Raw genomic sequence first — 14,858 nt, 5'->3', positions numbered from 1 at the left:
TAGTTCAGTGCCTTTTTTTTAACTTAAATGATTCATAGGTCAGCGTTAGGTAGCTTAACAAACAAAAAAATAAATTTCTCTGGTACAAGGGGTGGTCTTTTAAAAAAATTTAAAAGACCCTTAGGAAACTTGAAGAACTACTGCTCAAAACCAACAATATTTCACCAAAGTCTTGCTCCTTGGAATCAAAATATAAAGACAAGAGTGGTGACTCAAGACTTTTCCACAGTACCATATGGAAAATTAGCAAAACTATTCTGACTCCTTGTTTTGAAGTCGAAACAAGTCCAATAAACTCAGACTTGTGTAGACAAATTTAAACACCTCACTGCTTGGTTTAACACAGACCTGTGTGGGTATATGGACTTTGAGTCGGGCCACTGATGTACTCGTTTTTGTGTCTTTCGATAGGTATGGGACACTAATGTCTTGAAGGAGCCACTAAAGCTGGGGACCACGACAATCCAAGACTCTTCTTTGACTTTTCCTTAAGAACCAAATACAACACCCCCAGGAGGGACCCCCAAGAGCACGCAGGGACAGGACAGACACTGTCCGAGCACTGTACCGAAACAGCATCAGCATATTGTTATAGGCTTACCACGTATAGTGCCTTTGCACAATAATTTCTGCTTTCTAAAAAAAAAAAGTATGATAACAACAAAATGCTGTGAAATTTGGACATTTTAAATTACTACTTTATAAAATCCTGCCAGGAAAACAAAAAAACTAATAGAATTAAGATTTATGTCTCGTACTCCGTGCTGAGTGGATGAGTTTAAAAGTTTCCACATTCCAAAGAGATGGGTGATATCACTTCTCTCCCTCAGAATATTTTCCATCTCTCTCTTTTTTTATTTATATTTAAAGCAAAAGCTTCACACAATGCTATATTATTCAACGTTCACCTGTTCAGGATAGAAATATAAGCACTTCTAGAGTTTAGCTGATTTCACTTTTATTGTCTTACCAATAGTGCAGCAATGGTCTGAGTAATATATGCTAGCACATGTGATGTTTTGACTATGACCTATCATACAGTATCATATATAACATCTGTATACTCATAACAAAAGGTATTTTTTGCTTTTTTTTTTTATTCATTCACCAACAGGCAGTTAATTTTGAAGGTGATAGGAGTGTTGGATATTCAGAAGGCCATTTTGACATTTATTATCCTTTCATGTCATTTCTTTTTTAATTTATGTTTTAATGTTTTTTTTTAGTTCTTTCTAGCTTTCGAACACTTTAAAACATCTTCAGACATTCCCCTTAAAGCAGTTGCACGTGGTGCTTTTGCTGCCTTAAAGTTTTATAATGTAGGACATGTTTTTTTTTAATCTGCCTTTAACTTCTTTTTTGCCTCTATGCACACTCTTATGCTCAGCAATACTTTACATATTGAGGGCATACAAAGTAAAATCAGGGTGCCTAAACATATAGCAAGGTCATAGTAACAAGCATATTTACCACTATGTAAAACTTCTGGCCTTATGATTGCAATGACAGCATTTAGGACAGCCGAGGTACAGTACTTTAAAGCCTCCTAGCAGCTCAGCATGATTTTGAGACTTGTGATTTTTCACGTTTTCGCGCAGCACAAGCTTATAAGAATATGAACTGTTTGTCAGGGCATTAAATTGATCGATGTTACTGCTCAACAATCTGACAATCACATTCCATGGCTCCTGAAAAGAGCAGGGGAGCTGGACCAAAATATTTTTAAGCATGATAAAATGTGACGTTTTTGTATTTTTTTTTAATGTAATGGTTTCATAATGTTGTGTTTTGTTTTGTTTTCTACAGCCTTGTGTCCATTTTTAAAATTTCCATGTTTAACCAGACACTTGTTTCTTGTGTAGCGCTAAGCCTATGCAGAATACACGATCTGTAGTCTCTCTCCAAATGTCATACAAGCAGGCAGTTTCCAAGCGGAGGAATGTGTTGAACATTGTAACCTTGACTCAACAACAGCAATAAATACATTGAGGTATTCCACATTGTTGAGTTTCCTTTCACAACTTCACTGAATACAATCACCAGATGCTTCTCTATAGTAGTACCAGGCTGGACTGCAGTTTCCCTTCACAACTGCCTTCGTTTCTTGTATTCTGAATCTCTCATTCCACCACATCCTGATGGTGCTCCAAAGATCTGAAGAGAGTGGAGGCCATTTGAGTACAGTGAACTCATTGTTATGTTCAAGGAACCAGTTTGAGATGATGTGAGCTTTGTGACAAGGTGCAATGTCCTGCTGGAAGCAGCCATCACTGGCTTGGTAGTAAATTGGTCATAAAGGCACAGACATGGTCAGCAACAATATCTGGTGTTATAACCATATATAATATAATTTCTTCCGCCCCACTCTTGCCAAGTACTTGCTCACAGGAGGTAATCTGATTGTTGGGGGTTTTATCTCTATTATTTTAGGGTCTTTACAATATAAACAGCCTCAACTGTTGTGATTTGGCACTACATAAATAAAATGTAATTGAATTTAATTGGTACGAAACAGCCCAAGAAAATACCCTCACGCCATGACACCACCACCACTGGATGGATCCATGCTTTGCTAGTACTTACAAAAGGATTGATCTAGTACAGGGTGGGCAACTCCAGGCCTCAAGGGCCGGTGTCCTGCAGGTTTTAGATATCACCCTGGGTCAATACACCTGAATCAAATGATTAGTTCATTACCAGGCCTCTGGAGAACTTCAAGACATGTTGAGGAGGTCATTTAGCCATTTGAATCAGCTGTGTTAAATCAAGGACACATCTAAAACCTGCAGGACAGCGGCTCTCGAGACCTGGAGTTGTCCACCCCTGATCTAGTAACTTCCTAGTACTAGGTTAGACCCTGTTTTGCTTTCAGAATGAAAGGGTATTAATAAAAGGTCCATGGTTTCATGTTATTTATGCCAAATTCCCATCAGCTCGGGGAAGTCTGGTCATTCTCCTCTCATCACCTCCACCTGGCTATGCCTAGAAATTCTGTCCTAAAATTAATATATAATAGGCAATCTTGGAAAAAGTTGAATATAATGAGTTTGACGGTGGTCAAAATCGCAAAAACATGTTTCCAACATGCTGCTTCGTAGTTCTTCTGCATTGTAAAACTACAAGTTGAATATTGGAAGATATTAGTTCAGGTGTCCAAAATAAAAGGTCATTTCAGTCATTTTCTTCAGAAATATTGAATAATAGTGAATTATCGTGCTCTTAAATGAATGATGTGTATGAAATTATTTGGCTGAGATGTAACTGGAGGTACAAGTTTGAAGGCAATTGTACTTCCACTCCAGCAGAGCACAGCTTTGTGGTGTCATTTCTCTGAAGGAACAAAAACCATGACGTTCTGACAGCCCTCTTTAAAATGACTCTAAAGTGAAAAGTATTTCCAATTTCTCCCTTCATGTGTAGCGGATTACGGTGAGCACTCAAAGGCAGCATGTCTGTCCAGGTATAACTCATCTGTCTGCCTCCAACAATAGAACTGACCATCCTGACCAGTCATTGAAAAGATATGTGGTCACATGACAAACAGGGCTGTATTAAGTGTGCACTGTGGGTTGGGAGGCGGATGATTGAACTTGTCTTTGTCTGGCAGCTGAAGAATAAGACCAGTACTTGTGGCTAATCCCATTTTTTCTTCAAGGAATATATAGGAGGTAAGAGTTGAGCATGGCCACCATCTCAGGGTGCATGACGGCAAAAAGGCCAATAATTGCAATTAAAGCGCTCCTGAGTTAGATACGTAAAACCCATCAGCATGATCAAACGATTACCTGTTACTCATGTGTAGTGATATGTAATGGATCAAACTGGCCTGGGCATTTTTATGATGACTTCTTCTTTTTTTTCTGTATTCTGATCCAAACTGTGCATGTGGCGCTATGGAAGGTGCTAAGCTTGCCCCTGAGACTGTGGAGTTGGTTGCATGCTTTGGGCTTTGACTTAATGCTGCCTAATGCTGAAACCAGCACCCGCAACATTCTTGCCGCTGTCAGACTCTCTGTTGTTCCACAGTTTCAGCCAGACGGGGACTGACCGCATTCATTAAAGCAAATACACATTTAATACCCGGCCATGACAGCTCTCATACATTGTGAATTCTTTCTGGGTTTCCAGTTAGTGTTATTCTTCAACCAGATGGCCTTCTTTCATTTCAGCTTTCTCTACCTTTCTTGGTCTCGCTCACTTTTTCTTCCTTTACATTGGCCCTTTGACGTCAGCTGCCGAGTTTAGTGCCACAAGTAACCACACTGGGGCCTCCACAGGCGCCGCGATGTGTGAATTTGAGCACATATGTAGCAGAATTTAAACAGAAGCATGCATTTGGGGCAGTAACCATATACAGAAGGTGTAAATATGGCGTGCAGAGATTGAATGTGCAGCTGGTCAGGACAGCAGCCAGGCAGTGGGAGCGAGGGTGGAACTGGGGATGTGGAGCTAATTTTATTTCATCATCCATTCAACGTGTGCATGAGAACAAATATCTGTTACCAAATATGACTTTAAAAAGCAAGAGAGTCTCCCCAGAGGTATTGTGAAAATGTTTCCCCAAACAATCAGCTGACCAAACTGCAATGGCAAAAATAGCCCGAGTCACAGCTCATTGATTTACTGTGAGTATGCGCGAGGTGAGCCAAGCCCATTGTCTGGAGGAGCTGTTCAACACCTGTTCAAAAGCTTGCTCTGTTATTCTTATAAATAGACCCTCGGTCCTTCTATTCTGACCCACTGACATTGGCGTTTACGGTTCGGTGATTTATAAGCATGTGGAAAAAAACACGGCCCCAGGAGGTGCTCTGCGCAACCATATTTCCGACATGTAACTGTTACATATAAAGAACCTCATTGAATCCCTTCCTCTGAGCAGCATGACCTTGACTCCAGACATTTTGATTGTGTTGTTACAGAAGTTGGATCGACCGTGTTCCTCTGGATGTGAATATTACTCTATGTATGATTTCATTTTCTTAATGTTAGGTACCTTTTTCTGATTTCAAAGGGATACACCAATGATTACTTTCACGAAGGACCTCCATGAGAAACAGATAAAGACATCAGAAATACTTTTGTTTGTGCTCTTTATCAAAATAAAGGTTGTGTTTTTACAGAGGGAGGTATTTACAAAACCATATCCTATTCCTGTGAAAGAAACGATGAAAAATTAAAAGAGAGGGGCTTGAGATGTCTTGACCTATGATCTGATTATATATAAAGTTGTGAAACAGAAAGTTTTCAGGTGCTGGATACAGTTCTGTGAAAAATTATGTTCATCCTTACTGCTTCCATAGGAATTAAGAGGGTAAGAAGCAGCTACAGTTAAGCCCATAATTATTCATACTCCTAGCATGAATTTTGACTTAAAGTTACTTTTGTTCAACAAGTAAGTTCTTTTTGAGCAGAAATGACACAGGCGTGTGGACCCCAAAGATAATAAGACGATGTACAAGAGGCATCATTGTGGAAAAAAAAAATATTTCTCAGGTTTTATTTATATTTTAGCAAAAGTATCATGTCCAGAATTATTCATACCCTTCTCAATAATCAATAGAAGGTCATCTGACCATAAAGCCTTTATTGGCTATTACAGCAATCAAACGCTCTCCTATAATTGCAGACCAGCTTTTGCATGTCTCCACAGCATTTTGCCCATTCATCTTTAGCAATGAGCTCCAAATCTTTCAGGTTGGAGGGTCTTCTTGCCATCACCCTGATCTTTAGCTCCCTCCACAGATTCTCAATTGGATTCAAGTCAGGACTCTGGCTAGGCCACTGCAAAACGTTAATGTTGTTGTCTGCTAACCATTTCTTATTCCACGCCATTTGCTGTATGTTTTGGGTCATTGTCGTGCTAAAATGTCCACTGGTTCCCAAGGCCAAGTTTTTCTGCAGACTGCCTGATGTTGAGAATCTTCATGTATTGCTCTTTTTCATGGTGCTGTTTACTGTGATTAGGTTCCCTGGTCCATTGGCTAAAAACACACCCAAAAGCATTAGGTTCCCACCACCATGTTTGACAGTGGGGATGGTGTTCTTTGGGTTGAAGGCTTCTCCAGGTTTTTTATGCCAAATGAAGGCAACATCATTGTGACCAAATAACAATTTTTTTGTTTCATCTGACCATAACACTGAAGACCAGAAACCTTCTTCTTTGTCCAGATGAGCATTTGCAAAGGCCAAATGAGCTTTGGCATGCCTTAGAAGTGCCTGGAGAAGTGGCGCCAATTTTCCTTGGTCTGCATCCGTGGAACATGCAACAGTGTCCGTTGGACTGTCTGCCTTGAGACATTGCCACCAGCAGAGCCCAGATTCACCAGAATGGCCTTGGTGGTGATCCTTGGATTCATTTTTTTCACCCTCTCACTATTCTCCTGGCCAACACAGGTTTCACTTTTGGTTTTCCGACAACGTACCCTCTGAGATTTTCCACAGTGCGGAACATCTTGTATTTTTTTAATAATACTTTACACTGTAGCCACTGGAACTTGAAAACATTTGGATATGGCCTTGTAGCCCATTCCTCACTTGTGAGCAGCCACAATGCACAGCTGCAGGTCCTCACTGAGTTCCTTTGTCTTAGCCATGAATGTCCAGAGACCACCAGCAGAGAGCTGCTGTTTTTCACCTGTTGAGTTGATCAAAACAGCTATTTCCAATTAATCAGGGTAATTAGGATGCTTTAGAACAGCTTTGACTATTTGGAATGGTATGATACTTTGGATTTTCCCAGAGACTGTGACAGTTTGTAAAGGGTATGAATAATTCTGGACATGATACTTTTTGCTCAAATGTAAATAAAAGCTGAGAAATGGCTGTTTTTTCCACAATGATGCGTCTTGTACATCATCTTATTATCTTTTGTGAGACGCCTGTGTCATTTCCAGTCAAAAAATAACTTGCTAGTTGAATAAAAGTAACTTTAAGTCAAAATTTGCCAGGGGTATGAATAATTATGGGCTTAACTGTATGTGCGTCTAACTTGATTAATTGGTCATCAGTCACTCTAAAGACCTCCGTTAGCATGTTAAATATTAAAGTTCATGGCAGTACAATTAGACAGTACAATCTTCTCTCTAAAGGAAAGAACATGGCAGCATGACTTAGGTTTCCAAAGGTGCACCTGAACAAACCACAAGGCGTCTGGACCAATATCCTTTGGACATATGAGATCGAAGTGAAGATGGTTGGTCATAATGCACAGCACCACGTTTGGTGAAAACCAAACACAGCATATTAGCAAAGGCATTTTATACCAAGTGTCAAGCACGGTGGTTGAGGGGTGATGATTTGGGCCAGTTTTGTACCCACAAGACGTGGGCTCTTTGCGGTCACTGAGTTAACAATGAACTCCTCTGTATACCAAAATATTCTAGAGTCAAATCTGAGGTCATCTGACCAACAGCTGAAGCTTGGCCAAAATTAGGTCATATGACAGGACAGTTATTCCAAGCACAGCAGCAAATCTACAACAGAATGGGTGAAAAAGAAAAGATTCAAGGTGCTGCAATTGCCCAGTCTAGACTTCAACCCAGCTGACATCCTGTGGCAGGGCTTTAACAGAGCTGTGCACAAACAAATGCCTGCAAATCTCAATTAACTGAAGTAATATTGGAAAGGAGTTTGTAAAAAAAATCCTCAATGACTGATAAAGTCATACAGAAAATTATTACTTCAAGTTAATGCTGCTAAAGATGTATTAATTTTCACAGAACTGCAATGAGTCTTTATTACATCACTCTACACTGCATCATAGATTACCCACAATGCAATGGGATGGAATTTAGATTTTAAACCATATATAGTTTCCAGGTATAAAATGTGAAAACAATGCAGAAGTGCCTTAGACTTGCATTTATTCTAATGGCCATTGAGGGGGAACTTCTGTGGTTCCAAAGAGAAGTCAGATTGTAAAGAAGCTCATGAGAAATTAGCCCACTTTTCATTTGATTTATGACCTCAGTAACCGTTTTCTTAGTGAATTCATGGGCTTCATCACTAGAATCAGATCCACCCCTCTACCTTACCCGGCTTTTGGTTGTTTGGTTGAACACTGGCTTTTGTTTCTATTGTGAATACATTTTGTTTTAATATTACAGTGAATGACAGATGTGCCAAGATGGCTACATCTGAAATCTCAAGCGTAAGCCTTCAAAACAGTAGTCCACTCATGCATTGGGTAAACACACACTTCTTTTAAACCCCACGCTACAATTTTATAACACAATCTTTTTGTTACAAGTCTAGCTTAACCCTCATGACATCCTCGTGGCTGTATCAAGGTTACCCTCTTAGACTTTAGAAATCGAAATTCGGAACCGCAGCCACTCAGCCTGATAGTACGGATCATGACAAGAAAATTGATTTCAAAGTAAACAAAAAGAGGGTAATGACCCCTTAATAAACCGAGCTTGTACTGAAATCAAATAGAACTGCTTTTAAAAGAAATATATTAAGTTAAGCATTGCCATCACGCTAAATAACACCTGTTATGATGGACATTTCTTGCACTACTTCAAAGCCTTTTGAGTACCTGGGAAACTGTTTACGAGTGTACGTATCAAAGCCAATGCAATATGTGTGGCTGCAGATACATCAGTGCATCCCCGAAGAACTCATGCAAGCCTGATATTTTCAGTGCTGTTCAGACTCTAGTCGGCTGACTGCAGCCTTGATCAGCGCCAAAAGGAAATGGCTGAGGATTAGGCCTGGAGCTGTTTAAAGCCCTGGGCCTCTGCCTGCAGTGCCCATGGTGGAATCATTTCGGATTCTACAACTGCTCCAATCTCGCAGCATGTAGCCAAGTTTTTTTATTTATATATCTTTTTGTAGATTTTTGGTTTAGTTGTTTGCACAAATGATAAAAGTACCGAAAGGAGAAGAAAAGAAGAAAGATGCAAACCATCTGTTCGAGGGGGGAAAAAAATCTCAAGGGCTTGTGAAAACATTACAGGCAATGAGATAAAGAGCGGGAATGTCAAGAAAACAAACAATCATAGCAATCACTGCACGAAAATTTGTGAAATGTATGAATAAATGTGAAAGCCCTAATGACCCGGATGGATACGTGTGGGTATGATTTTGTGTTGTTTCAACAGCTGCTTCTTTTCTTATGTAAAAATGTATCAAATTAAATTTGTGTGGCGACTCAGATTCGCGCTTTTTGATGCTTTGCTGTCCAATGCAGGTAACTGTGATCCAAGATGTGTGATCAAGAGCTAGAAGTAGAAGTTATCGAGGAGATTCTGTGAGTACCTTCACTACACCCTCAAAATACAGCTATAAATACACAAAATCAGCTGATTTTAAAGTTTACGTCTTTGCTTCCTGTATTTTCAGGGAGGAAGGTAAGTAAAGGTTTTGTGAGAATTTGCTCTTTATATACCAAAATGTCATTCCTTGCTTCCATACGCTGACCTGATTATGTCTGCTCAGAGGCAGAGACACAGCAAGAGGAAGGTAAAGGCTTCTTGCGTGGCTTCGCGTGTGCTTCATCTTGTTTCCGGTGTGTCTGTTGCCATTACAGTGTCTGCTGTCAGGGATAAAAAGCCATAGCAAGCTGGCTGTGTGTGTTTTCTTTTTGAATGTAAACAACCTCTCTGTCAACACTGATGTGTCAGCTCATGTTTAGCCGTCAGTTTATATTGGAAATGTCTCCATGACATTTTCAGGACTGTACAGTTCATGTCAGTATGTATACAGTGTACTGTGGGTTTTAGTCTTCTGACAGGTTTACTAACCAGGCTGCCGATTTGATTCTTTCTAATCAGTTTGAATTTTAGAGAAAAAGTTTACTTAAATATGCTACTTTCACTCCACTGTGGCTGTAGCTACATGGGCCTTTGTTAAAATACACCAGGCTTACTCTTTTTATATGTCGTGCAATAGCTTCACATTTGATTATATTAATTTCTCAGTGGCAACAGCAGCATTTTTAAATCACCTATCCCCAAAACAGCTATTTTCCAGATGAGATGCATTCCCATATATTTATTGTATTTGTACAGTAATTTTACCCCTACCTCCATGCTTATACGTCTCTTGTCACGTGACTTATTTCCAGGCAATAATGTTAATGTGAGTGAAGGTTTTCTTCCAGTAAGCCTCTCTAAATCATGGTTATGTTATTGAAAGGGTGTGTTTTATGCCAAACCACAGTCTGTTTCTAAACATAACCAAGTACTTTGTCTCCTAAACTCAGCTCAGCTGTGAAAGAAAATTAAAAAGAAGAAAAAAGGCAAACTTCTCTCTACCTTTGATATGCTCTTCTTCAGACCCCTTTACTCTTAGTTATGAGTTGCATAACATCTGTTTTTTTGGAATGCATTCATTTTAAGAACTGCACTCACCAGTCACTTAAACAGGCACACCTACTCATCTGCTCATTATTGTAAATATCTAATCAGCCAGTCATGTGCCAGCAACTTATTGCAGCATGCAGACATGGTCAAAATGACCTGTTTGACGCAGTTCAAACTGAGAATCTTTAAACTTTGCATGGTCGTTGATTCTGAGTATCTCAGAAACTCCTGATCTGCTGGAAGTTTCTCACAAAGCTATCTCCATGGCCCCAAAAATCCCTTTCTGATGTCAGAGGAGAATGGCCAGATCACAGTAACTCAAATAATCATTGTTACAACCAAGGTATGCAGAAGAGCATCTCTAAATTGCAAAGCAGCAGGCTATAACTCATAAGGGCTTACAAAACTGGACAACAGAAGATTGTAAAAACTTAGTCTGATGAGTCTCTGTGTCTGCTGTGATACTGAGTAGGGTTGGAATTTGGCAATAATAACATGACGATCCACCCTTCCTCTGAGGAAAGTCCCCATCACCTTGCTGAATCTATGCCACAAAGGCTTAAGACAGTTGGGAAAGCAAAAAGGGTCCAACTCAGTAGTAGTGGAACTAATAAAGTGTGGAGTGTAGTATAGTACAGTTTACAGCTGGTAAATTTGGTTGCATTGGCTAGCTTGATGAGTTTGGGAGCATCTGCTAGCTCAGGTTGGCACAAATATGCGCATGTCAGACAGGCTAGCCAAACCACAATATTTTCTCAAACTTAACCAAGTAAACTTGGTTTCTTTACCCTAACAAAACCTCTCCCATTAACCACAATTACAGGAAACAGAAAAGCTAGCCTGGCTCTATCAAAAGGTACCTGTGACAGTACATGACCAACAGAAATTCCTGCTACCCTACTTATCAAACTTTTCATTTTGGAGAACTTTTACACTGATGCATTCAGAGGCTACTTTTGTAAAGGAGAGGAGCATTCCTTCCAGCGCTGATAAGCGTGTGGTAATAGTCATATATAAAACATGTGCTCAGACTTGGCTTTGATATCTGGCCCGTTGCAAACCGCTCTCGGGTTCAGTTTTTAGCTTTGCTCAAAATGAATGTCAAACACCAGCACTGCTTCTCAGTGCATCCCCAAGAGACAACATCACAGTGCTCAGAGTGTGACCAAAACCCAGCCGCAAGCTGTCTGCAAGAGTCTCATTGATCCACTAATCCATATTTTGTTCACTCAGTCATGGAGATGCTGAAAGAAAAAGGTTTGTATGACTTTTTTTTGTCTGTAAACAAAGCATGTTTCTTTACTTACACTCTTGTGGGATAGTATTGTGGCTGTTTCTGTTGTATCATGCCCTTTTTTGTGTGTTGTTGTTGTATTCACCCAACAGCAACAGAAGTTTACTTCAATAAGTTTACTTCACTGTTCTTGCTTTGCAGAAGAAGCTGTTCCTGAAGTCGAAGGTAATTCTTCTTTGTAAATTTTTTTCTCCTCCATTGCGAAGGAATGTTTTTCCTCAATTGTAACAATATTTATGGAGAAATATGCACCACAGTAAACATCAGATGAGATCAGTGAAATCTAAAAAAATTATTTTTAACATCGTCTCTCCCGTTTCCACATCAAATTGAAACGATACTTCGTTCACTTCATCATTACCTCCTGAACTAAATCATTATTAACGTTCCCATGTTCAGTACTCGCTAATTATATGTTTGGCTCCCCAGGAGTCGCCTGCTGAGTTTGGCAGATTTATTTACCAGGATCTTTGAAAAATGAAAAAAAATAGAGACACCTACTCAGACAAAAGCGACTGCGTGCAATGCAAGAAGTGCTCTGGGTGTTGAAATTCAATTTTCATTTCAGATCACACATGTTTGATATTCATTTAGTCGTGTTTATCCCACGGCAAACATGTCTTGATTGTTTTAAGAAGGAAAATGCATTGCATCGATTAAAGAGTGACAGCATCTAATCATATTTTCATTACTCTCGCCCCTCAGAACCCCCGGTTTCAACAGCTGAAGGTAATGACCTCTTTTTCCCTTTTAGCTTTATAGGAAATTACAGCCTACTTGCGAGGGTTTCATCACCAACTGTTCTTGTTATTTTCCTTAACTTTAGCGTTCTATTATTTAATAAACATAACAAATGTGTTCAGTGCCTTGTCCATCTACGAGCAGTCTTAATTGATAAGTTGTTTTCCATTTCCTGCAATCCTCATCTACTGTCTCCCCGCCTTGCCCTCGCCAAGAGCCTGCAGAAGATGGTAATGTATACAAGACTATATCAGTTGTTTTTGTGCACATCTTTGTCAGGTAATAAAATCCAATTGTTTTGATTTTCTCCCATACCGAGGCATTCATTTGCAGCGTAAATATCTCACTATCGTTCAATTTTATTTTGGCCCTCATGGTTGATACACATTTATCAAAGAGATGCTTCCACTGTTTCAAGGTAAACTAAGGCTCATGGCTTGCAACCCCAAGAGTACTTAGACCAACTCTAGTTTGACACGTTATACAGAAACGATTTAGACTCCATTTCCGCCCCTGACATGCAAGAAAGATTTTCATATCAATAGACACAGGGTAAATATCAGAGCTGAGTGAAATGGAGTTTGGAAATAATAAAAGGAAATCCATTTGCATTCCACCTGCTGATGCACTAACATTTTCCTTTGTCCTTTTGCAGCCGAGTCTCCAGCTGTGGATGAAGGTACTCTTACATGCTGATAAGGCCTTATGAAAATAGCTTGATCACTGCTCTAGTTTACCAAAAATGTCTGGTGTCTTCAACCCGCCTTTGATAACCAAACAAAAGGAAATAAAAAATCCACAGATGCTCTCCATCACTGCTAAAATAATGGAAAAATCCAATAAAATAAAGCTTTTAGGACACTGGATACACACACATACGCCCATAATAAGTTATTATTTTCTCTGTTGCAGATACGACAGATGAATCCAAACCTAAACCAAAGTAGGGCTGGGTTTTGTTTTTTTGTTATTTGAATTTTAATGAGTTTATCCAACTTGCAATAAGGTTGTTCAAAGTTCTTCTCATTGTAACACAGAGATGTTATATTTCAGGCTGTTTGCACCACCGCTGACTGTGCCAAAGATACCTGAGGGAGAAAAAGTCGACTTTGATGTGAGTGACTGAAGCCAATTTAAAGAAACAGTGTGGCATTTTTCAACATGGCTTGCCTTGGAGTTAGATGGGGAGAGCAGCACTATTTCTAAACATGAAGTTAAAATAGATCTTTTTTTTTGGCAACATACAAAAAAACCCAAGTATTAATTTCTAATTAAAAAATGAGTAGGTGGATGCACACTTAAAAAGACATAATCAAAGGCTTATCTGACTTTTGCATGTATCTACAAGTGGGTGTCAAGCACAGCTCTTGATAAAGCTTTGGTTATAAGTACAGGTCCTCTTCAGTTAAAAAGATACACTCAGCAGCCACTTTTTTATTAGGTGGCCCATGTTGGACCCGCTTTTACCTTCAAAACTGCCTTTAATCTTGGTGGCATAGATTCAACAAGAATCCTTCCTCTGAGATTTTGGTCCATATCGACATGACAGCATCACACAGATGCTGCAGAGTTCTCGGCTACTCGCCAATCATATGAATTTCCTGTTCTGCCACATCCCAGAGGTGCTCTAATGGATTGAGATCTGGTGACTGTGAAGACTATTTGAGTACAGTGAACTCATTGTCATGTTCAAGAAACTAGTTTAGGATGACTAAACTAGCTAATGAGCTTTGTGACATAGTGCAGTTATCAGAAGATGGGTACACTGTGGTTATAGAGGGTTGGACACAGTCAGCAACAACACTCAGGTAGGCTGTGGTGTTTAAATGATGCTCAGTTGGTATTAGGATGGCTAAGGTGTGCCCCCACACTGTGGGAGCCTGAACCGCTGATACACAACAAGATGGATCCATATTGGCATGTTGCCTATGCAACAATTTCGGACTCGACCATTTGAGCATCACAGCAGAAATCAAGACTCATCAGACCAGGCGACTTTTTTTCCAATCTTCTATTCTTCAACTTTGGTGAGCTTCTGTGAATGACAGCCTGGTTCCTGTTCTTAACTGACACCAGGTGTGGTCTTCTGCTGCTGTATTTCTGTCATTTCCTTCTAGGTTAAATTTGTTGTGTGTTCAGAGATGCTTTTTGCATACCTTTATTGTAACAAGGGATTATTTGAGTTCCTGTCAGCTTGAAGGATCCGGTCCATTCTCCTCTGACCTCTGGCATTTTCACCCAAAGAACCGCTGCTCACTGGATGTTTTCTTGTTTTTCCGAGCACTTTCTCCAAACCTTAGAGATGTTTGTGTGGGAATATCTCAGCAGATTTCCAAAATACTATAACAACCACGCCACATTCAAAGTCACTTTAAACACCTTACTTGACACTAACTTTGAACTTCTCGATCATGCCTACATGCCTAAAACCACTGAGTTGCTGCCATGTGCTAAGTTATTGGGTGATTAGAAATTTGTATTAACATGCAGTAATAAAGGGATCAGTTAGTGTATAT

At 39.7% G+C, this 14,858-nt stretch overlaps 2 protein-coding genes across 8 annotated transcripts in view; both read left to right on the top strand.

Annotated features, from left to right (window-relative positions):
- cald1a (caldesmon 1a) overlaps positions 1 to 1,998 on the top strand; it is a 64,193-nt gene extending 62,195 nt beyond the window's left edge. For all 6 annotated transcript variants that reach the window (XR_005608787.1, XM_031750628.2, XM_039600735.1 and 3 more), the window contains one exon: positions 412 to 1,998. Coding sequence is in view for 5 of the 6 variants with exons in the window: in XM_031750628.2 (XP_031606488.1) it covers positions 412 to 425 (14 nt within the window). In the remaining variant the exon portion in view is untranslated. The remainder of the gene's footprint in view (positions 1 to 411) is intronic.
- Positions 1,999 to 3,578: 1,580 nt separating this feature from the next.
- The window catches only part of tnnt2e (troponin T2e, cardiac), a 19,817-nt gene continuing 8,537 nt past the window's right edge, over positions 3,579 to 14,858 (top strand). The window contains exons 1-10 of one of the 2 annotated variants that reach the window (XM_031750558.2): positions 3,579 to 3,668; positions 9,194 to 9,253; positions 9,346 to 9,353; positions 9,442 to 9,465; positions 11,743 to 11,766; positions 12,307 to 12,330; positions 12,558 to 12,572; positions 12,998 to 13,021; positions 13,255 to 13,285; positions 13,396 to 13,456. In XM_031750558.2, the coding sequence (XP_031606418.1) occupies positions 9,210 to 9,253; positions 9,346 to 9,353; positions 9,442 to 9,465; positions 11,743 to 11,766; positions 12,307 to 12,330; positions 12,558 to 12,572; positions 12,998 to 13,021; positions 13,255 to 13,285; positions 13,396 to 13,456 (255 nt within the window). In that variant the 5' untranslated portion in view covers positions 3,579 to 3,668; positions 9,194 to 9,209. Of the gene's footprint in view, positions 3,669 to 9,193; positions 9,254 to 9,345; positions 9,354 to 9,441; positions 9,466 to 11,190; positions 11,565 to 11,742; positions 11,767 to 12,306; positions 12,331 to 12,557; positions 12,573 to 12,997; positions 13,022 to 13,254; positions 13,286 to 13,395; positions 13,457 to 14,858 lie in introns of those variants that run through there. The other variant, XM_039600643.1, reaches the window with a different exon arrangement.

Source organism: Oreochromis aureus, linkage group 17 (genome assembly GCF_013358895.1).
Source record: "Oreochromis aureus strain Israel breed Guangdong linkage group 17, ZZ_aureus, whole genome shotgun sequence".
NCBI classification, from domain to species: Eukaryota; Metazoa; Chordata; class Actinopteri; order Cichliformes; family Cichlidae; genus Oreochromis; species Oreochromis aureus.
This window is presented reverse-complemented; position numbering and strand designations above follow the sequence as displayed.